At 40.4% G+C, this 22,915-nt stretch overlaps 1 protein-coding gene across 1 annotated transcript in view; it reads left to right on the forward strand.

The window, feature by feature from the left end:
• The first annotated feature begins 2,133 nt into the window (after positions 1–2,133).
• KCTD5 (potassium channel tetramerization domain containing 5) overlaps positions 2,134–22,915 on the forward strand; it is a 105,791-nt gene continuing 85,009 nt past the window's right edge. The window contains 2 exon segments of the mRNA XM_053695096.1: positions 2,134–2,179; positions 2,182–2,354. Of these exon segments, the coding sequence (XP_053551071.1) occupies positions 2,134–2,179; positions 2,182–2,354 (219 nt within the window).

The following is a 22,915-nucleotide window of genomic DNA, read 5'->3' on the forward strand; positions in this document are numbered from 1 at the left end:
ATTATTAGCCCTGCAGTGGATCATCCACTGCTGGGCTAATCATTTAAAAAAAATAAAAAATAAATTGCAATATGTGAAACTGGACATAAGAAGTACTAATAAGTAAATAAATATATAAATTCCTCCACTGTGGATTCATTTAATATTCTTTTGAATGTGATTCTGGTGTGAGGTTAGCTGGTTAAAGAGATTTAGGGCAGCCAACAGGAGCAAAGCAAGGTAAAGACTGAGGAGGAAGCATGGAGGTGCAGACAACTATAAGTTTACTGACTGGAACAGCAGAACTACTATGGGAAGCTGTAAAATCTGAGACAGAGAGAAAACAAAAACTATAACAATAAACCTTACATAAATGTGTGAAGTATTAGCATGACACTATACATTATACATCAGCCACAGCAGCACATGTCACTTCTTTGCTAGGAACAAGTTCCATCTCACCCTGCACTAGACAATGCTGCATGGGGAGGGGCGTGTGTGTGCACTCACTTATTCTTCCCACTGACACCTTTCTACAAAGCACTGTTCCCCTGAAAAACTTCAGTTAGTTAATCTTAGGGTCACAGCAGAAAGAACAGGGCTAAGGGGACCAGCAGACTGGATGCTGTCTGCCCAAGGCTGAATGGATACAGTGTGAGATGAGTCACACAGCCTCAAGACTGAAGAGAGCAGTGTATGCAGCTGCACAGATGCTCAAATCCTCACATGCCTGCCGCTCCAGCTCTGCTGCATGCGCCAACAGTCAGCCCTAGAAACAATCCCCACCACCAGAGCAGTTACCTGGTAACATTGGTAACCCCAGTAGGACCTTTTCTGATGCAATGGGAATGGCTGGATGCAGAGTTAGGGCTTTGCATTCAGTGCTGCCCAGTGCACATCTAAAACAGCACATGGCAATAGCTTGGCATGTCACATGACACTGGCACAGTTTCTTTTTTAAAAAAAATATAAGCAGAGTACTTTTGACTGTGACAGTATTAGGACTGAATGTGTGTGTTCCCCATGTCACATCAGCAGTCTGTTTGTTTTTTTTTTAGTACTCTTGGGCCCCTCAACAGAGGCTGGGCCCTGGGCAGCTGCCCCTTTTGTCCTGTGTTAAAGACGGCCCTGACAGCACCAAGCACACAGCTGAAAAAGTAACACACAGCATCAAGCACACAGCTGAGGAAGAATCACACAGCACCAAGCACACTGCTGCAGAGGTAACACACAGCACCAAGCTGCAGAAGAATCACACAGTACCAAGCACACAGCTGCAGTGGTAACACACAACACCAAGCACACAGCTGCAAGGTAACACACAGCACCAAGCACACAGCAACAGAAGTAACACACAGCATCAAGCACACAGCTGCAGAAGAATCACACAGCACCAAGCACACAGCTGCAGAGGTAACACACAGCACCAAGCACACAGCTGCAGAAGAATCACACAGCACCAAGCACACAGCTGCAGAGGTAACACACAGCACCAAGCACACAACTGCAGAGGTAACACACAACACCAAGCACACAGCTGAGAGGTAACACACAGCACCAAGCACACAACTGCAGAGGTAACACACAACACCAAACACACAGCTGCAAGGTAACACACAGCACCAAGCACACAGCAGCAGAAGTAACACACAGCATCAAGCACACAGCTGCAGAAGAATCACACAGCACCAAGCACACAGCTGCAGAGGTAACACACAGCTGCAGAGGTAACACACAGCACCAAGCACACAACTGCAGAGGTAACACACAGCACCAAGCACACAGCTGCAGAGGTAACACAGCACCAAGCACACAGTTGCAGAAAAAGCACACAGCACCAAGCACACAGCTGCAGAAGTAAAATAGAAGTGTCGGACTGTACTATTGGTTTGGGTCTTCTGCTTCCTCAACTCACTGTATCATGTGATCACTGCACAGCCACGTGACTGCTGTGCTGTGATGTCAGGGTCCTTTAGAGGGATGGAATCTAGCCGCTACCACCTGTTTCCGGCTGGTGCGTCGCCCATAATAATTTACTTCCTGTTCATTCTGGAGGTCAAATTTGAATAAAAAAAAAATCACCCAGCCCAAAGGTGGGGACACTTTTAAAGCACGGACACTTCCGGGGTTTTGAGTGGACGGTTGTTGGCAGACATGGCGGAAAATAGTTACGAGTTGAATGGTTCTGTGGCCTCTGTGTTGTAAGAGATGCGCGGCTCCCAGGGGAAAGGGGAAGCATTGCGGGGATATCCAAGTGGGTTCGACTCAATGTTGGTGGAACATGTTTCCTGACTACGCGACAAACTCTGTGCAGAGACCCCAAGTCCTTCTTGTACCGGCTGTGTCAGGCAGACCCGGACTTGGACTCAGATAAGGTAAATACGAGAATATTGCTCTTCCTCCTAGGGCCCGGCGATATACCCGTCATGTTTGTGCCTGTCATACTGTTCTACAAACCTTTTATTTATATCTATAAGCAAAGTAACGTTACAGTACATTTGTATATTTCCGTATTTAAACACTGCTTTACAGATTGTCTCAATATGTAGTAAACTTAAAGTTCAGCTAGAACGTAATTTTAGGATTTGCTTTGTTTTGCACTCCACTGACATACCCCTTGAGAAAGCAATACGTATGTGTATCTTATCTCCTATTTTGTGATACAAATGATGCACTGATCAATAAATCATCACTGTAGCATTTTGTTGGGTTTAGGGTTTTAGAATTCTGCATAAAGCTTTCCAGTGTTCCTGGCAACAATCTTAATTTCTAGATTAAAATTGAAGCAAAAAAATACAAAATAAAGATTAGGTTTTGGTGGGGTTTTTTTCTGAATGTGATTATACATGTTATGGGGGCCATACGTTTTGTTAGTTTAAAGGAACACTGAACCAATTTTTTTTCTTTTGTGATTCAGATAGAGCATGCAACTTTCTAATTTACTCCTATTGATTTTTCTTCGTTCACTTGCTATCTTTATTTGAAAAAGAAGGCATCTAAGCTTTTTTGTTTCAGAACTCTGGAGAGCACTTTTTTATTGGAGGATGAATTTATCCACCTATCAGCAAGAATAACCCAGGTTATTCACTAAAAATGGCCCGGCATCTAAACTTTCATTCTTGCATTTCAAATAAAGATACCAAGAGAATGAAGAAAATTTGATAATAGGAGTAAATTAGAAAGTTGCTTAAAATTACATGCTCTATCTGAATCACAAAATAAAAAAATTGGATTCAGTGTCCCTTTAACTTTTGGATATTTTTTTATTTTTTTATTGTGCATACACTTATAGCTGCTTTTGGAAACTGTATTTTTTACCCCTCTGATCACACTACAGAATAGTGACATCCTACAAATGTTGATTATACACCAGTTGTTCTCAACCATGGTGTCACGGATGTATGAGGTTTTAAACAAAGAATCAATGGCTATTTAGGTAGCTTTATTTATTGTTGTGATAATGTTAAATAGCCTAATATTTCCTTGGGTAACGATATTAATTTTTGTAACTTTCATTTATGTTATATGGGTGTTCCAAAGCAAGAAAGTCAGTTGCCAGTGCTCTGGAGACGATAGTGCTTCTAAGGTGTTTTGTCAGTGATGTGTGTGTGTGTGTGTGTGTATATATATATGTATATATATATATATATATATATATATATATATATTATATATATATATATATATATATATATATATATATATATATATATATTCTTTTCTCCCTTGAGTAGTTGAGGATTTTTTTTATTTTTTTTTTGTAAGCTGGCAATGGATGTGTGCCTTCTGTATCAGTTAAAAATCAATAAATAAAGATTGTTTCAAATGGGTTTTGTAAAATAAGTGTAACTGTTTCTTTTAGTCAAATTTTTTTTTTTTTTAGATCTAATAGGATGAAAAAGATTGTATCCTATTATTCATGGTTAAACCAGATTTGTTGAGAGGATTGAAACGGCTTGTGTACATTTTTGGGCCATTGTTGGCTTAAGTGGATGAGTCAGCAGGGAGAGACAATCCTGTGTATTTAAACTAGATGATCTCATATGAATATTAATCCTATGGAATGCTGCTATATGTGTTTATAGATGCATTATGCTAGGGTTTGACAAATTTGTAACAGCCAGTCCCCCTCTTCACAAAAAAGTGTAGGCTAGGGGGTAGAAAATCATGTTATGGGTCAACTTAAACATGGCTGGTTATGCTGCTGGTCATTTAAACTAGAGAACAGCACAACAAATTTTTCTGTTGGTGGTAAAAGGTGAGGGGTTAAAGCAGGGCTTACAAATCCAAGTTGCTAGGGTACTTCAAATTTTATTTCTAGCTCCAGACTTTTTGGATTATACAAAGTCTTAAGGCAGGGTCTATCAAACTTTAAGTGGCAGTTAAAGAAGTTTGAGTAAAGTGATGACCTGCGTCTTAGGTCTGGAATATAGTGAGCAGCTAATTGTTCTATAATCTATTATTATTATTGAATTTGCCATTTCATGATATATCCAACTGCAAATGTCACTGGCTGTACTAGACATGGCAATAGACTTTCACCTAAACACCTGTCAGGAAACATCTGGGTCACGCAGCTTTCACTTTTGTGTTTTTTTTTTTTTGTTTTTTTTTTGCCACTGTACTGGCATTGCTGCATTTGAAGGCACTGTTGTATCTTTTTAGATGCTACACTGCCAATTAACTATACAACCTATCTCCTTCCCTGGATAAGCAATGTGAATAAGCCTCTAGTTTCTTATAACCATGATCTTTCAGTAGCTGTCTCCATATTGTTTCCCATGGGATAAGTGATGTTTAAAATGCACACCTTGATCACTGATATGTGTATTTAACTATTGCTATGTAATATGTTTGTCTTTATGGACCCTGCTGTAATACTGTTAGAGGTGTTGTGGAGGTCAGGATTATTGGATATGTATAGCTCACTTATATCTCGGCCTGTAGCAAGCTTATTTTTTTTTTTTCTAATTCATGACTTATAGGTGTATGCCAATCATACCTTCATATATCTTCCTATAAGTGTCATTAACCATTTAATGACTTATTCTTTTGTGTTCAAAGAAAGTACATCTTATATACCAACAGCAAATCAGTAGTGCATTAAGATGTCCTTTTGTGATTTCTGTGCACACGGGTTATATTTGTCCTACAGTTCCTGTCATAGCTGTTTACATGTATGGTGGCTTGTGTTGCCAGGAAATAGGATTCATGTGATTAGTCTGTTCCTGATGTCATGTATTTTCTCAGAGCCTTGCCTTTCATAGGCGTCATGTGGTTCTGAACATTATTTGTTGAGATTTAAATACTATTTTGTTGTATGTCCCCCCCCCCCTCTATTTGACAAAGGTTCCACATTGAGCAAAAAATAAAATCTTAATCCCAGAGACAGAACTTTTTTTTTTTTTTTTTGTGAACTTTTTTTCTGCAGGTCATTTTGAAATGGCACTTTTTAAGCAGTTACACTAAAGCACCAGCTCATAAAGCAATTTTTTTTTTTTTTGGATATATTGCAGAAGCTGAAAATTGCATTGCAAATTAGCTGCATAGAGAAGAGTTTCATTTTTAAAATGTCTTAACAAATTTGATTCATCTGGTCTTGGACTAACATCTTACATTGATATAAGGTAAAAAGTAGCTCACTAGAATGTCACACATTCCAGGAGTCACAGCTTTGTAGACCGGGAAAGGCTAGTTTCATTTTTAAAATGTCTTAACAAATTTGATTCATCTGGTCTTGGACTAACATCTTACATTGATATAAGGTAAAAAGTAGCTCACTAGAATGTCACACATTCAGGAGTCACAGCTTTGTAGACCGGGAAAGGCTAGGGTTTTAAAAATCCCTAGGACCAGTCAATCGATGCATTGCTGCTTTGCTTTGACTATCTTCAAACAGAGCTTGACTCTGGATGTGCACTTGGAAAACACACAGTGCAGCCAGAGCAAAGTACTGTTTGAAGAGCACTGAGCCTGAGTTCCTGCACGTTTCCTGTTCTTTCAGCAAACATGCTGCATTTTCTTCAATGGCCTCTCAGATCACAGCTTGTTCTGCCTTGGGGATCGTAATATAACCATATATCATATTTTTGTCCCTGAGTATCCGGTTTGTTTTTTTACATTCATTCATTCATTCACTGTCATTGGCTGACCCATGTGTTCAGTTAGAAACCAGTAGTGCATTGCTGCTCCTTCAACAAATGATACCAAGACAATGAAGCAAATTTGATAATAAAAGTAAAATGGAAAGTTGTTTAAAATTGTATGTGCTACCTAAATCGTGAGAGAAAATTTGGGTTTCATGTCCTTTTTTTAAACGAGCATACAATTTTTAAGCTTATGGAATTTGCTAAAAAAAAAGTTTTTTCAATGTTTGTTACAAATTATCATTAAATCAATTTGTTACATTATGCATTTAAGTTGTGTTTAGGATAGCTTAAAGGGACATGAAACCCAAATGTCTTTAATGGTTCAGATAGACCATTCAAGTTTAAACCTTCCAATTTACTCATTTCTTTCTTTTGTTAAAATCAGGGACTTAAAGGGACAGTATGCACCAATTTTCATATAACTGCATCTAATAGATACTACTATAAAGAATATGCACAGATACCAATCTAAAAATCCAGTATAAAACCGGTTAAAAACTTATTTAGAAGCTCCCAGTTTAGCTCTGTTTAAAAGGCAGCTGGAAAACCCACTGCAAGTGGGAATTAAAGGGGCAGTATACACTCATTTTCATATAACTGCATGTAATAGACACTACTATAAAGAATAAGATGCACAGATACTGATATAAAAATCCAGTATAAAACTGTTTAAAAACTTACTTAGAAGCTGTCAGTTTGGCTCTGTTGAAAAGGTAGTTGGAAAGCCCACTGCAAGTGGCAAATAAGGCACTCCCCCCCCCCCCTTCTTTTACATATGAAAAGACCCTTTACACAAACAGGAGCAAGCTGGAGAAGGTAGCTGACGGTATTCACATAAAACTTTGGGGCTTGGTTAGGAGTCTGAAAATCAGAGCAATGTTGTTTAAAAATAAGCAAAACTATACATTTATTTTTTTTAAAAAACTTTATGGGCTATATAAATCATCTACAAAACATTTATGCAAAGAAAAAATGAGTGTATAATGTCCCTTTAACATTCTCCCCCCCCCCCCCCTTCCTCTGCATATGAAGACTCTTTACACAAACAGAATCAAGCTGGAGTAGGTATACATCGGTATTCTCCTAAAACTTTGGGACTTTGCTCTGATTTTTAGACTCCTAACAATGTTGCTTTAAAAATAAGTAGAACTATACATTAAAAAAAAACAACCTGTATAGGCTATATAAATGGATCCTTTACAAAAACATTTATGCCAAGAAAAATCTAGTGTATAATGTCCCTTTTTAAGAAAGAGCACATGTCTGGGCACTATATGGCAGCAGTTTGTAACAGTTATCCATTTGCACTAGATGGCAGAATTATTTCCTGACATATAAATCAAATAGCTTTTTTAGGCAATTTGCAGCATGTTGAAAACTTGTTACAGATTTTGCCATTTTTTTTTTTTTTTTCCCCCCAAAAGCTTTATTGAAAGAATTCACATAATACAATACATATATGATAAGAGAAAAAAAAAAAACAATAAAGGACAATTACATCGACAATTAATGAGTCAAAAGTCAAGAATGTCCAGCAAGAACAGAAACCACCTAGAACATACATATTCCAAAATAAAAAACAGAGGTGGTGTGAGTACCCAATATGAGGAACTAAGAAACATGTCACAGAGGAGGGACATAACCTCACCAAATACACTTAAAGTAAGGAGAATTGATGGGTAGTGAAAATGAGGGGGGAAAGAAGACAAGAGTGAAAAAAAGGGGGGGGGGAGGGAGAAGCATTATTCAGTCAGGAAGCGAATGGGTAGAGTTAGGGGAATTAATTGGTTAGTAGTCATGGGATTCGGTTTCCAGGTCGTATCGAAAAGAAGCTGCCAGTCTGCCCAAATTAATTCAAAGAGGTCAGAGGTGCCTAATTTGTAGTAGATATCCTTCTCCATAGTATACAAGTAGGCCATGGAGGAGCAGATTTTAGACCACTTAGGGAGGGCATTCGCTCTTCCCAAGCGCATGCAATGGAGTGCTTAGTAGTCATAAAAATATATATATGCTTAAATAGAGTGGTGTTTGGGAGGAGGTGTAGACCTAAGTGTTGAAGAGCTTCTGAAGGTGATTTGTGGAGGACGATACCCAGCTTGGAGAGAACACGAAAACACGTGTTCCATAGGGGACGGAACTTAGGGCAGTCCCACCAAATATGCATGACACTCTCCCTTCTGGCCACAATTTCTCCAGCAATCGGGCGATGCATTTGGGAAACATTTTAGAAAGTCTGGAAGGGACGTAGTACCAATGTACTAATAATTTGTAATATGTTTCAAACAGGGTAGTGCAATGAATATTTACGGGTAAGTTCAAAGGCGCGTCTCCATTGAAATGGACAGCCCCAAAAGGGCCTCCCATTTCAGAAGATGGGCCGGAGTGTCTGGAATAGAGGATGAACCCAAAAGGGTATAGTGAAATGATAGGGGGCACAAAGTCTATTTCCAAGAGTCCACCACGGATTCCCAGGCGGTCAAAGGGCGAGCTGAGGTAGGGCTGAAGCCCCAGCTTAGTAAGAAGCTTTTGATTCTACAGTATTCGAATGAAAAATACCGAGGTAGCACACAATCCTCCCCAATCTGAGAAAGGGGCTTAAAGCCCGCCTTTGGGTTGGAATCCAAAGGTCTGAAACCGAGCGATCCCTAAGTGGGCCCATTTGTTAGGGTGAGTGTCTTGCAAACCATGAGGAGTCCAGCCACGAGGCAATAGGGGAAGGGTGCGGGGCTATGTGCGAAAAGTGACGAAGGCTGTCCCCAAAGCTTTAAACATTCACAAATGATGGGGTTGGTAATGCCTAATTCCCTACAGCAATGTAGGGGGGTCCAGATCAGATCTCTAATATTTAAATTAAAGGGCAAGGAAGCCTGCTCAAGGGACCTCCATTTACTTGAAGATGCTTAACACCCCCACTGAGCGATATGAGTAAGCATAGATCCCTCATAGTATCTAAGAACAGAGGGTGGGCCTATACCACCCCCAATCCTAGGTAATTGGAGAAGCATGTGGGCACCCTAGGTGGCTTACTGCGCCAAATGTGTTTAGTGAATTCACCTTGGAACTGCAGTAAGATGTGTTTTGGAAATCTAATAGGGAAGACAGCGAAATAGATATGTAAGTTAGGCAACAATGACATTTAAGCGCAGCTATCCTCCTGCCTAGCCATGAGACATGGACAAGTCCCAGTTTTATTGAGGGAGCGGAGTACGGCCAGTAGGGTGTAAATAATGATCTTTAATGGACTCTGGCAAGTTTTCCCGATAATTTAACTCCTAAATGTAGGACTGAGGATCTCCGTCCAATTGAAGGGATACTTGGACTTCAAGGGGGGGCTAAGCGCCGAGCTGTGGATGTCCTGTGTATATATCTCAGTTTTTGTTAAATTTAGCTTTATAATATGAGTGGGCATTGAAGGAATCCACTATAGTAGTAATCTTGGCATAGTTTTGCTTTAGATCTGACGAGAATAAGGTCACGTCGTCGCGAATAAGGCTATTTTATGGACCGTCCCATGAAGAGTGACACCTTTAATGAGGGATCGGCTCTAATACTGGGCTGCTAGTGGCTCAATAGCCATAGCGAACAATAAGGCGACAGGGGGAAAGCCCTGTCTGGTGCCATTTGTTATATCAAATGGGGCGACTGAAAGCCCAGCTCTCTAACCAAAGCAGAAGGGGAAGAATAAAGAGCCCTAATAGCTCTGATAAGCTCACCAGGAAAACCGAAGGCCTCAAGGACCTCCCATAAAACCGCCAGCGTACCCGATCAAAGGCCTTTTCGGCATCGAGAGAGATAAACGACAAAGCTTGCGGAGACTAGAAGACAGGCTAAGAATATTTAAGATGACGAGTGTTATCCGACCCTCTCGCCCCAGGAACAAAGCTACCTGATCAGGATTAATAATATGTAGGTAAGAGGGAAGAAATTCGGTTGGCCAGCAATTTGGAATAAAACTTCACATCAGTGTTAATAAGTGATATTGGACGGTATGCTGGAACATTGAGAGGGGTCCTTATTGGGTTTAAGAATTGTTATAATATGGGTCTCGAGGAATCCTTTTCATAGTGCCCTCATTTCGGATAAGGTTTTCAAATTTGAGAAGTAGGGGGTGAGTTCTTGGGGAGGGAAACGTTTTGTAATAATGGGCCGGAATCCATCAGGGCCAGGGGATTTAAAGGGTTTTGCTGTCTTTGATAACCTGCCGAATTTCTGTTAAGGTAAAGGGAGATTTTAGGTGGTCACATTGGTCCGTTGAAAGCGTAGGGAAATTCAGGGAATTTAGATTTCCGCAATACCTCTGGGGACGACGGGCTAGGATTTTTCAGAGTTGTGTAATGTACAGATTTGAGTAATACTGGCAAACTCATTGCCGATATGAGAAGGATTTTAAGAAGAGGAGTCTTAATGCTATGTATACGCGAGGTGCACACTCTACATCTGAGTTTGTTGGCCAGAAGGGTATCTGCCTTATTACTTTTGTAATAGAATAACTTTCAGTTTGGTTAGGTTGGTTGGGTCCTTTTTAAGTTCAATTTGGGATATGTGATTTTTTTTTTTTTTTTTTAATGGTAACAATCTGCTTCGAAAGAGTGGTTGAAGGGGCTTCTCTGTTTGAGATTCAAGATTCCTCAGCTGATATGGGCCTGTGAAAGGGTCAGACCAGCTTTTTTTCTATTGCTCGCCTGCTGACTGATTATGAGGCCACGTATTGTAGCTTTTGCGGCGCCCCTTAAGGTATCATCTTTGACCTGGGTGTTGTCGTTTGTGTGTATGAAGTGTTTAATCTCAGAGCGTAATAATTCTCTAAACGGGATATCACTCAATAAGTTGTGGGGCCATTCTCCAAAGGGGTTAGAGAAAGGAATTTAAATGAATGTATGTCAGCTAAGACGTGATCGTGGTCCGACCAAGCACAGAGTGAGATGTTAGTTTGTGTAATGAGGTCTAGCGAGTCTGCTGTGGAGAAGATGTAATCAATCCTAGTGTACTGTCTGTGTGGGTGTGAATAGTGCGTCCTTATCTGTGGGATGGATAGCTCTCCAATATCGTAATATCCTGAACAGGACATTAGGTTACGGAACTTCTTAGCTAAAAGTTCGGAGGCTGGGTGTGTCTTATTTGTGTCACTAGATTTTCTTCTTTTTTTTTTTTTTTTTTTTTTTTTTTTTTTTTTATCAATTTTAGGGTCTCAAACCATGTTGAAGTCACTTGCCAGAATGACTCTGCCTTGTTTAACTTGGTCTATTGTGTGGAGAGTACGTTTCAGGCACTTGGGCTGGTGTGCATTAGGGAGGTATACAGAGGCCGACATGTAAAGCACGTGGTTCAGTCTGCAGATCAGTATCGCATATCTAGCCTGTGGGTCTCTAATAGTCAGTATGGGCTCAAAAGCGACACGCTTATGAAGCAAGATAGCTGTACCTCTGGCTTTTTTTACAGAAGGGGGCATATTCTATATGGGTGTACGACTTGGAGAAGAGTCTGATAGGTTTGTCTATTAGCCAATGCGTTTCCTGCAGGAAAACAATGTCAGGGTTATGGTGTTTGAGAGAGCGCAGTAGGAGGCTGCGTTTGTGAGGGGAGTTGAGACCCCTAGTGTTATGGGTAAGAAGCCCAAGTGTGGGTCGGGGCATGGGTGACTACGAGAAGACCAACAGTACTAGTAGCATACGTCACTTTGGAAAGAGAATTAGGGAGGAGAGGTGAAGGGGAAAGGGGGAAGAAGGAAGGAAAGAGGCACTGAGAAGTACCTGAAGTGTGGTGAAAATAGTCCACCTTAGAGGAACCCTGGAGTGGGTTTTCTAGTGTGTGGGGGGGGGGAAACTTAGTGCTTGAAAGCAACGTGGAGATGGTAGGGCTGAAATATCAGCCCCGCTCTAACATGTGAAAGTTTTCTTCAGAGAACAATAAATCTTAGGTGCAAACTAAACATAGCTGAACATGTAATAACAGCAAATATAAACCGTAACAGAAAATATATTGGTACCCTTCTAGATCCCTTGGGGGGAATCCATCAAAACATTTAACTAAACTAAATAACTTAGTGCAACTTTAGAGAAGGAGTGGAATCCGAGCTCGGAGGAGCCCTATTGAAAACAAAATATACTCAAGTGGCTGTACCAGGTTGCCCTGAAATCTCGGGATTGCTGCAACTTAGGTAGTTTCGATCTCTGCTCCCTTGTAGTCCATTCCGGAGCTTGTGCTGTTGGGGGTTCATGGTGCAAACGCTATGACGTGAGAAGAGAGAATCCCTGAGACACCGACGAGGCCACAACTGTCTGGTTGTCTTTGGTAATGAAAAGTCTCGTAGGCTAGCCCCATCTGTATCTAATATTGCCTTTGCGTAAGGTGGAGGTGACCACTTGGAACTGTCGCCTTTGTTGGAGAGTATGTGCTGATAAATCTGGAAGGAATTGGATGTCTTTTGAATTTATCACTCAGGGTTGGCTTTTGAAAGGCTGCCTGCATCAACCGATCCTTATACAGGAAACTGGAAGCATAAATAACGTCCCTCGGTTTATCCTGTGCTACCAATCTATGAGCCTGCTCCATAGTACTTGTTAACCCCTCAGGGGCGCTAATAAGTTCCCAGAAAAGAGCTTGTAGATCAGATGAAGCAACAGATTCTCAGAATCTAATGTTGTTGCGCCTAGCTCTGTCTTCAACGTCCGCTAGCTTGAATTCTAACTGAGATCTGTTCGGCAAGGCTCTCGGAGTAGGCCAGAACATTAGATTGATCCACAGCAAAGTCATCCTGCTTACGCTCCAAAGCATCCACCCTTTCACCAATCTCTGAGATTTCCTTCTTGAGCTCAGCCGAGCTACGTTGTATCTCCTGGGTAATGGAACGGGTATGAGTAGCTAGGAGCTTCTTGAGGTGCTGTGAGGTAGCCACTGAATGGGAGCTAGATAGAGAATCTTCGTCCTGAGTCAGGCTCATTCATCTCTCTACTAGGTTCCATAGCCGGTTCCCTGGGCGCCTGTGAGAAATGATCCAGGACTGTTTTTTTTATTTGGGAGTGGACTTGAGGATCTTTCTAGCTGTGTGAGGCATTTTCATACCAAAGTCCAAGGACCAGAGGGGAGGAAAGAGGTTAAATTGTATACCTTCAGAGTATACACAGCCCAGAGTAAATGATATATAAGCTAAATGCACCTGTATTTTCAGAGGCAACACTTTCCGCAAAAACCTGCAGAACGAAGCTGGGAAAAATATCACAATTACGGTCTACGTTATTACATGCTTAATCTATAGAACATAGGAACCTGAGAAGCAATTCAACATCAGAGCACCTAAATGTTCACCTACTTGGGAGGAAAATAGCGTTAAGAGCACATAGGTATATACAGCTTAAATACAACCTGTTATATGGTTAGAGCGGGGCTGAACAAAGTACCATAGTAGGAACTACATTATGTATATGAAACAGAACTGTAACAGCCGTGCAGGTGAGCAAGTCCTACAGGGCGGGGCTGAGTGTTATATTAATTTATAGCTGTCACATGTTAGGTGCTATCCCCCATATCTGACCTTCTTTTGAGATAGCGGTCCCCTCTAGGGCCTATAAGTGTAGAAAGGACTATGAAGACCCCTCTCAACTCGGGGAAAGGGGATACGACCTGAAGGAAGTGGAAGTGCCCAGACTAGACTAGCTAGACCGTAAAGGGAGAGTCTTGAGGGGGTAACACTAAAAAAATACTTATCTAGTTTACAGCTAGGGTTATTATAGCAAGGAAGACCTGTAAAAAGTAAGAATCGTTAGATAAACAGTAAAGCAGCGCAGCACTCCACTTTGGACCAGAAGTCCAAAGACATATAAGCTGACACAGCAGCAACAATTGACCCAACAATAAGACGGTCTAGTGCACCAAGTCAGTCTATACTGACGGCGGGATTAAGTCACTTGTTACAGAAGTCCAGCGTTTATGATGTGCTCGATAGGGTATAGGCAGTTTACATACCTCTAATAGGCACCTCTCATAGGCTAGGCATTAGAATGATACACTGGAAGGCCTCCCAGTCTCTAGTTGAAAAATGGATGATGTGGAGGGTGTAGACTCGCCAATTTGTAAAGGGCAGATGGTTAATGATCCCTCCTTGGTAAGTGAGACCCGCCGCGCTGGTAGCAGGGCGGTGTCAAGTAGTAAAGGAGATCAGGCAGCTGACAGTTGGAGAGGGCCTGAGTCCTCAAGGAAGGTCCGCGGAATGCTGGGCTACTAGATGCTGTGCCTCGGCTCGGCCGGTGTCAGTCTTAGGCCTGTATCTGCAGCTCACGTCTCCCAGTGTCCCTACAGAGCAGTTTAGGAGGACTCTTTCGTGCAGGCAGCCAGTAAGTTCTCCGGAGCGGAGCCCCGACCTTCCGGAGAACAGAATCACTCCCAATCCTCTTGGTGTCTCCCCTGCTCCGACAATGCTGCAGTTACACCTAGACAGGCTTCTTGACTCCAAAATTACTAATAAGAGTCAAAGGGGTTCCCATCAGCTTTGCAATGCGACGGGTAATCAAAATTTAGCCACAAATTGAAGTTAGTGCTAATATTTAGGCACTTTAATGGGTTGCAAAACACCTTTTAGGCTGGAGCTCCTCTCGCACACGTCCTCTCAGATCAGCGGTTAACTCCGCCCCCCTCCTTCTTTTTTTTTTTTTTTTTTTTTTTTTTTTTTAACCTCTGTAGGGAGCGTGAGACAAACCACAAAGTAACCAGAGGGGTTTATTGTCCCTTCCGTATGAATGTACATTCCAAACCTGGGCTAAAATTCTAGGTGTATTAGCTTTTTGGCTCCCAAGGTTTGCCAAGCTCTGTATTAAGGGATGTAAAGGAACATTTTAGTTTTGTAGATTTTAAATAGTAAATAACCTTTTAAAGGGGCAGTCTAATTGAAAATGTTTGTTAAAAAGCGATTATCTATTATTTTTTTTTTTTTTAATTACCTATTCCTCAGTTATGCCGAGTCAACACGGTTATATTAAAGGGACATGAAACACAACATTTTTCTTTTGTGATTTAGATAGAGCATACATTTTAAAACAACTTTCCAAATTGCTTTATTCTTGTTGAAAAGCATATTTAGAAAGGCTCAGGAGCTGGGAGCTAGCTGCTGATTGGTGTCTGCGCATATATGCCTCTTGTGATTGGCTTACTGATGTGTTCAGCTAGATCCCAGTAATGTGTTGCTGCTCCTTCGAGAAAGTATACCTAGAGAATGAAGTAAATTAGAAAAATTTTACGATTGTATGTTATCTAAATCCTGAAAGGAAAAAAAATGGATTTCATGTCCCTTTTTAATACTTTTTACCTCCTTAATACCTTGTAGCTAAGCCTCTGCAGACTGCCCCCTTATTTCAGTTCTTTTGACAGACAAGCATTTTAAGCCAATTAGTGCAGACTTATAAATAACTCCACGGGAGTGAGCGCAATGTTATCTATATGGCACACATTAACTAGCAATATCTAGCTGTGAAAAGCTAATAAAATGCACTGAGATAAGAGACGGCCTCCTGTGGCTTAGAAACAGGCAGATAATTGTGTCTTAGAGATGGGTGTGTGTATATCTATCTATCTATGATCATCTCACTCTCAAAATCCTGGTGCCAGCAGGTAAATATACACGATGAAGGTAGGCACTCACTGGTCTTTTCATCAAAAACTTTATTTAGCGTGACGTTTCGGGGACACACTCCCCTTCCTCTGACAAATATAAACCAAAAGTGACATAAAGCCAAACAAGCCCCTCCCAGTGAAAATTGTGCCAAAACTAGTTGCTATAGTGATCCTCAACAACATTGTAATCATGTGACCAGCATCAATCATGCAAGTGGTAACAACTACTCATCTTCCAGATAGTATATATCAACCGCATTTAAAAAAACACATGTGAAAAACATTTAAAAAAACACATGTGAAAAGACATATTTGAAAAAAGCATATTGAAAAAACATATAAAGTGAAAGACATGTCAGGTATAGTAATAAATATATCATACTGGTGTAAGGAGAGTGTAAATAGAGCACAAGTTCTCCTACTCTCAAAATATCTGTGTAATAAATACCTGTGTCCCCTAACACATGTGTTAAATCTATGTAATAGTGACTTTAAAATATTGTGCACAGTAAGTGTATATTCACACTGACAGCCCCCTGGACAACATAAATATAGATACTAATTTGAAAAACTAGTCTCAAAGCATCTTTATCACATAATATAAGCAGAGTTACAAGACCATTCATAGTTAGCACTCATAGCAGGATAGGACGATGCTGCTAATGGTACAGTCTGTGGCCCATACACAGACCGAGGGGATACTGGACTTAACATAGCGTATTGTTAACTAATTACCTCTATGTGTCGAATTGCAGCAGATCTCATTTTTTTTCAAATATGTCTTTTCACATGTGTTTTTTCAAATGTTTTTCACATGTGTTTTTTTTAAATGCGGTTGATATATACTATCTGGAAGATGAGTAGTTGTTACCACTTGCATGATTGATGCTGGTCACATGATTACAATGTTGTTGAGGATCACTATAGCAACTAGTTTTGGCGCAATTTTCACTGGGAGGGGCTTGTTTGGCTTTATATGTTCAGTCACTTTTGGTTTATATTTGTTTGAGGAAGGGGAGTGTGTCCCAGAAACGTCACGCTAAATAAAGTTTTTGATGAAAAGACCAGTGAGTGCCTTCCTTCATTATGTATGTGTGTCTTTCTAATTTACTCTCATCAAATTTTCTTCATTCTCTTGGTAGCTTTATTTGAAATGCAAGAATGTAAGTTTAGATGCCGGCCCATTTTTGGTGAACAGTGTTCTTGCTGATTGGTGGATAAATTCACCCGCCAATAAACACGTGCTTTCCATTGTTCTGAACCAAAAAATAGCTTGGATGCCTTTTTTTAAATAAAGCAAGCAAGAGAACGAAGAAAATTGATAATAGGAGTAAATTAGAAAGTTGCTTAAATGTGCATGCTCTCTCTGAATCACGAAAGAAAAATTTGGGTTCAGTTTCCCTTTAAGTTTGTTTATAATATCCTGGTCCTCATTTTTCCAATAACTAATAGTCACATGAGCATGACAGATTTTGCCATTTGTTGAACACGCACATTTGACTGTATTGTAAATTACTTGTTTAGATATGCAAATTAGGCTTTGTTTTTGCATTTCCTTCCGAAAGTGGCTATATTTAGGCTAAGCAGATTTGATTGAAGTGTACTTTAGATACTTGTGATTTTTGCATAAAGGAAAAAGGCAAAGATTTATTTATCTTTTCTTATGAAAACCCAGCTGAAAGGCCAAGTTACACGGATATAAACTCCAACCTGTTAATAGGTAATGCTAAACAAGGGGTTGACTGATTTTAATAAACCTGGGAGTCAGTTAAACTATTTATTTAGCTTGGCGCGGGGGGATAGAAATTCTTTGTAGAATAAGGCAAAAGGCTAGAAGTTGCTTTAGGAGCCTTGGGATATTAAACCCTGTAGTTAATAACTAGTGCAAAAGGGTTAACACCAGTTCTTTTTGGTAACTGCAAGGTCCAGAGCTGAACAAAGCCGGTGGTTGGCAGAATATTGTGACTGCTGTATCCGATTGGCTCAACTTAACACCTATTTTGTGCTTGGGATCAGCTGTTCTCTCTGGCTCCAGAACCAGACTTTTATGTTTAACCCTTTCAGTAGTGCACTATAATGTTCCTTTAACCCCTGCGATGCGGTTAAACATATAGGCAGTAGTTTTCACGTGCAGCTCTCTAAAAGGCTTGTGTGTATTTTCCAGTAGCCCCAGAGAGGGGTATGAATGCTTTTCTACATGCAACCTTTGCAAACTGTCATTTTTAAGCCTTCACAAGGTTTAAATGCACAGTAGTGAGGGGACTTCATTAAAGTAATGGTAAATCCAGACATTTAAAAAATTCTAGGATTTACCATCACTAAAAATAAAGTGTAGTTTAATTCATCGCTTACTAAAAAAAAGTGCTAAACTCGCCCTATCTGTGCCGCAGTAGATCGCTAAACTCGGCGCCCATGGCAGTGTGGCACAGCGCTCTTTACCAATGATGTGACATTTCCACCTCTAAAACAATAGCCGCGTGTGTCAAGACATTGCCCAAGGTTCACTTAGGGTGGATGCCTGAGGATTGGTGCAGCGCACCGCTAAGTGTGACACGCGTAACTGCAGCAAGAACAATACGGGGAAAGAGAATCAAGCACCCGAAAGGGAATTTATGCTTGTGAAAATAATTGTACCGTTAAAGGGACAGTCCACCCCAGAATTTTTGTTGTTTAAAAAGATAGGTAATCCCTGTATTACCCATTCCCCAGTTTTGTATAACCAATAGTTATAATAGACTTTTTACCTCTGTAATTACCTTGTATCTATGCTTCTGCAAATTTCCTCCTTATTTCAGTTCTTTTGACAGACTTGCATTTTAGCCAATCAGTGCTGACTCCTAGGTAACTTCACATTTGTGAGCTCAATGTTATCTATGTGACACACATGAACTAACACCCTCTAGTGGTCAAACTGTCAAAATGCATTCAGATTAGAGGCAGCCTTCAAGGTCAAAGAAATTGGCATATGAGCCTAGGTCTAGCTTTCAACTAAGAATACCAAGAGAACAAAGCAAATTTGGTGATAAAAGTAAATTGTTTAAAATTACATGCCCTATCTGAATCATGAAAGTTTATTTTGCACTTGACTGTCCATTTAACAGACCAAAACTCTATAGCGCCATCTGCTGGCATTCTGTATTTACCAACAGAGTGGCGGCCCGTTAACCCCTTAATGACCACAGCATTTTTCCATTTCATTTTCTGTCCGTTTGGGACCAAGGCTATTTTTACATTTTTTGCTGTTTGTCTTTAGCTGTAATTTTCCTCTTACTCATTTACTGTACCCACACATTATATACAGTTTTTCTCGCCATTAAATGGACTTTCTAAAGATACCATTATTTTCATCATATCTTAATTTACTATAAAAATTTTTTTTTATAAAATATGATGAAAAAATGGAAAAAACACTTTTTCTAACTTTGACCCCCAAAATCTGTTACACATCTACAACCACCAAAAAACTCATGCTAAATAGTTTCCAAATTTTGTCCTGAGTTTGAAATACCCAATGTTTACATGTGCTTTGCTTTTTTGACAAGTTATAGAGCAATAAGTACAAGTAGCACTTTTTTTTCGAAATTAGCGCAAGTTACATTGGGACATGATATCTGTCAGGAATCCCTGAATATCCTTTGACATGTGTTGTGTTTTTTTTTTTTTTTTTTTTTTTTTGGTAAGGCCTCTGGGATGAGAAAGGTGTGCGTGTGATACAGGGGGACTAAAGTTATTGTTGTGGTAGAACAGCTGATAGTAGGGTACCCTGCAAACCTTCCTTAATCTGCATTGCAGCTCTTGAGTTGAACACAGCCAGTGATTAGCTGGGTTGTGCGTCTGTTGCTGCAGACTGGCTGACCAGATGTGTCCTCAGTGGGATCATCCATTCTCTTCAGCTCCTGAGCATGCAATTGCCTGTTCTATTTAATTATACGAGTGCAATACACCTCTGCACTCACGTTAGTCATCCTTCACAATAAGTCCAAAATTAGGCAGCTCTGCCCACTGACATCACCATCTAGGCATACTGCTGAATAGCATTAACACTCTGTTAAATCCAGCTAGTGAACCTTTTCTGATTGGACGCCATATGCAGCCCAGATTGTGATGTAGTCAGTGGGAGGAGCTTGGCAGCCATTTCAAAGTGCCTATAGCCATTTATTTATTTTAATGTTGGTCTGTCTATACACACATACACTGTTCTCAGGACTTTTTTTTTTTTTTTTATTGTGTGCACCACCAGGCAAATTTTTACTGACCACCCGGCTAAAATTTAACGAGTTAATTAAACTAATATTACATTTTTTTTTTTTTTTTTTTTTGCAATGCTTATTGCACATATTTATCAAATTAAATTTAAATTATGTAATTTGTGCCTTGGATATCATAAAATGTTATAATTATACAAAGTATTACATTGCTTGCACCGTCTTCAGAATGCTACCCGGGTGGCAAAATTTTCTGTGGAAAACGGATATATAGATATGACTCACTTTGTATACTGCCCAAGTTCAGGCTTACAAACGCCTGAATTGTCACAATTTTTGACTGTACAATTGAGGCTGCCTGACGTGCAGTAACGGCTCAGGTGGAGCCTTCTGAATGATGACAGACTTGTTTATCAGACTTAACTTAACATTAATTTGTAACAGTCACAAGTATCTGTGTAGAAAGGGAAAACACAAGATGCCTTGGGAGATCTGTATTTGTTTAGATGCCTTTTAGCAATAAATCAAATGAAAATAATTACATAGAAGCACGTGCTCTCTGCGTATATGCAAATTACCAGCTGCTTACAGTTTACTCCTGTGGGGGTTCTTTCTTTTGAGACTGAGCCACAATTTGTTTTGGGGAGAAGATTCAGGATGCTTTTCAGTGGATACAATTTAAAGGGACACTAAACACTGTTCATTTCTATACATAATGACATAATCCACCAAGATAAATGCACAGCATGTATCTATAGGTGGCATTTTTTTTTAAAGTAGAAATTAAAAAAAAAAAAAAAAGCTTAATTGTATAGTTTCCTAATGGCGGCTCCCCCTTCCGGTCTGTTTTTGGTCAGCTCGCTCGCTGCACAATCTCACAAGCTTCTGCTTTCAATAGATACTTTCCCTTCTCAATCTCACCAACATTGCTGAGTTGACATTCTGTAAATACATGACTTGTCTGCCTGTAGAAGCTGGATAGACGGCAAAACTCATGAACAACCTTTGGCGGTAGAGAGCGGGTTTGGTGTCTGCCTCTTTGAGAGCAGAACCACTTGCTCCAAACACACCAGCAGTAGGTATGGACTTGGGGATGACTGGCTAAATTACCAAAAATACATACATATAACTTGCCCCTCCCTAGTAGTAATGCCTACCAGTGACAACCCCTTCTCTAAGGGAGCTGGCAGTCCCATTTAAAAAAAAAAAAAAATTATATATATATATATATATATATATATATATATATATATATATATATATATATATATATATATATATATATATATATATATATATATATATATATATATATATATATATATATATATATATATATATATATATATATATATATATCCCAAGAGGTAGAAGCACTCACGGTAACATAATCCTTATTCAGCCTGCCCGGGGTGCTTAAAATTAACAATACAAGCATCCAAAGGGAAAAGCACTCACCGGGTCTTATTGAGCAAAAAACACTTTTAATCCGTGACGTTTCGGGGTTGCCCCCGTCTTCAGACAACAATTACAGGTACATACAATTACTCACCCTTTATAGCAAACAAACCCGCTCCCAAGTGCAGTCCTCCCGGTGGCGTACCGGAAGTCAGCAGTCGTGCGCAGAACACTACGTCACCGGTTGCCATAGCAACCAGGACACCTCCCGGCAGAATCCCTGTTATATGTTAACCCCTTAATGACAAGTGACGTACCAGGTACGTCCTGCAAAAACTTGCAGTTAGTGACAATGGACGTACCTGGTACGTCACTTGTCTAAGAGAGTGCTGGAAGCGATCGCAATCGCTTCCAGCAGCTCTCAGGGTATTGCAGTGATGCCTCGATATTGAGGCATCCTGCAATACCCTTTAGAAAGCATCCGATGCAGAGAGAGCCACTCTGTGGCCCTCTCTGCACCGGTAGCGATGGTGCCGGTTCGTTGGTGGGTGGGAGCGCAACAGGGAGGCGGGTGGGCGGCCCATCGCTATCCGGCTCCTGTTAGTGCAATGTGCACGCCGGGTGCCGGGAGCGTGCGGGGGCGCGCATGCGCGCGCGCGATTACCTACCCACACTGACACCAATGAGTGGGAAGAGGGGGGAAAAATTAAATATATGAGGATCTGGGAGGGGGTTGGGGTATTGTGGGGGGCTGCTACACTACAGAAAAAATTAAAATGGTAATAAAAGATAATAAAAAAACACTTTTTTGGGGGGCAAATTGGGTACTGGCAGACAGCTGCCAGTACCCAAGATGGCGGCAATTAGGTAGGGGAGAGGGTTAGAGAGCTGGGGGGGGGGGGGGATCATGGAGGTTGGGGCTAAGGCAGGAGTCCATCACAGCTAAAACATATTTTTTTTTTTTTTTTATTAAAAAAAAGAAAAACTCCTTTTATTTAGTACTGGCAGACTTTCTGCCAGTACTTAAGATGGCGGGGACAATTGTGGGGTGGGGGAGGGAAGAGAACTGTTTGGGAGGGATCAGGGGGTGGGATGTGTCAGGTGGGAGGCTGATCTCTACCCTAAAGCTAAAATTAACCCTGCAAGCTCCCTACAAGCTACCTAATTTAACCCCTTAACTGCTGGGCATAATTTACGTGTGGTGCGCAGCAGCATTTAGCGGCCTTCTACTTACCAAAAAGCAACCCCAAAGCCATATAAGTCTGCTATTTCTGAACAAAGGGGATCCCAAAGAAGCATTTACAACCATTTGTGCCTTAATTGCAGAAGCTGTTTGTAAATAATTTCAGTGGGAAACCTAAAGTTTGTGACAAAATTTGTGAAAAAGTGAACTTTTTTTTTTATTTGACATTTGGCGGTGAAATGGTGGCATGAAATATACCAAAATGGGCCTAGATCAATACTTTGGGTTGTCTTCTAAAAAAAAATATATACATGTCAAGGGATATTCAGGTATTCCTGACAGATATCAGGGTTCCAATGTAACTAGCGCTAATTTTGAAAAAAAGTTGTTTGGAAATA

The sequence above is a fragment of the Bombina bombina genome, chromosome 11 (genome assembly GCF_027579735.1).
Source record: "Bombina bombina isolate aBomBom1 chromosome 11, aBomBom1.pri, whole genome shotgun sequence".
NCBI classification, from domain to species: domain Eukaryota; kingdom Metazoa; phylum Chordata; class Amphibia; order Anura; family Bombinatoridae; genus Bombina; species Bombina bombina.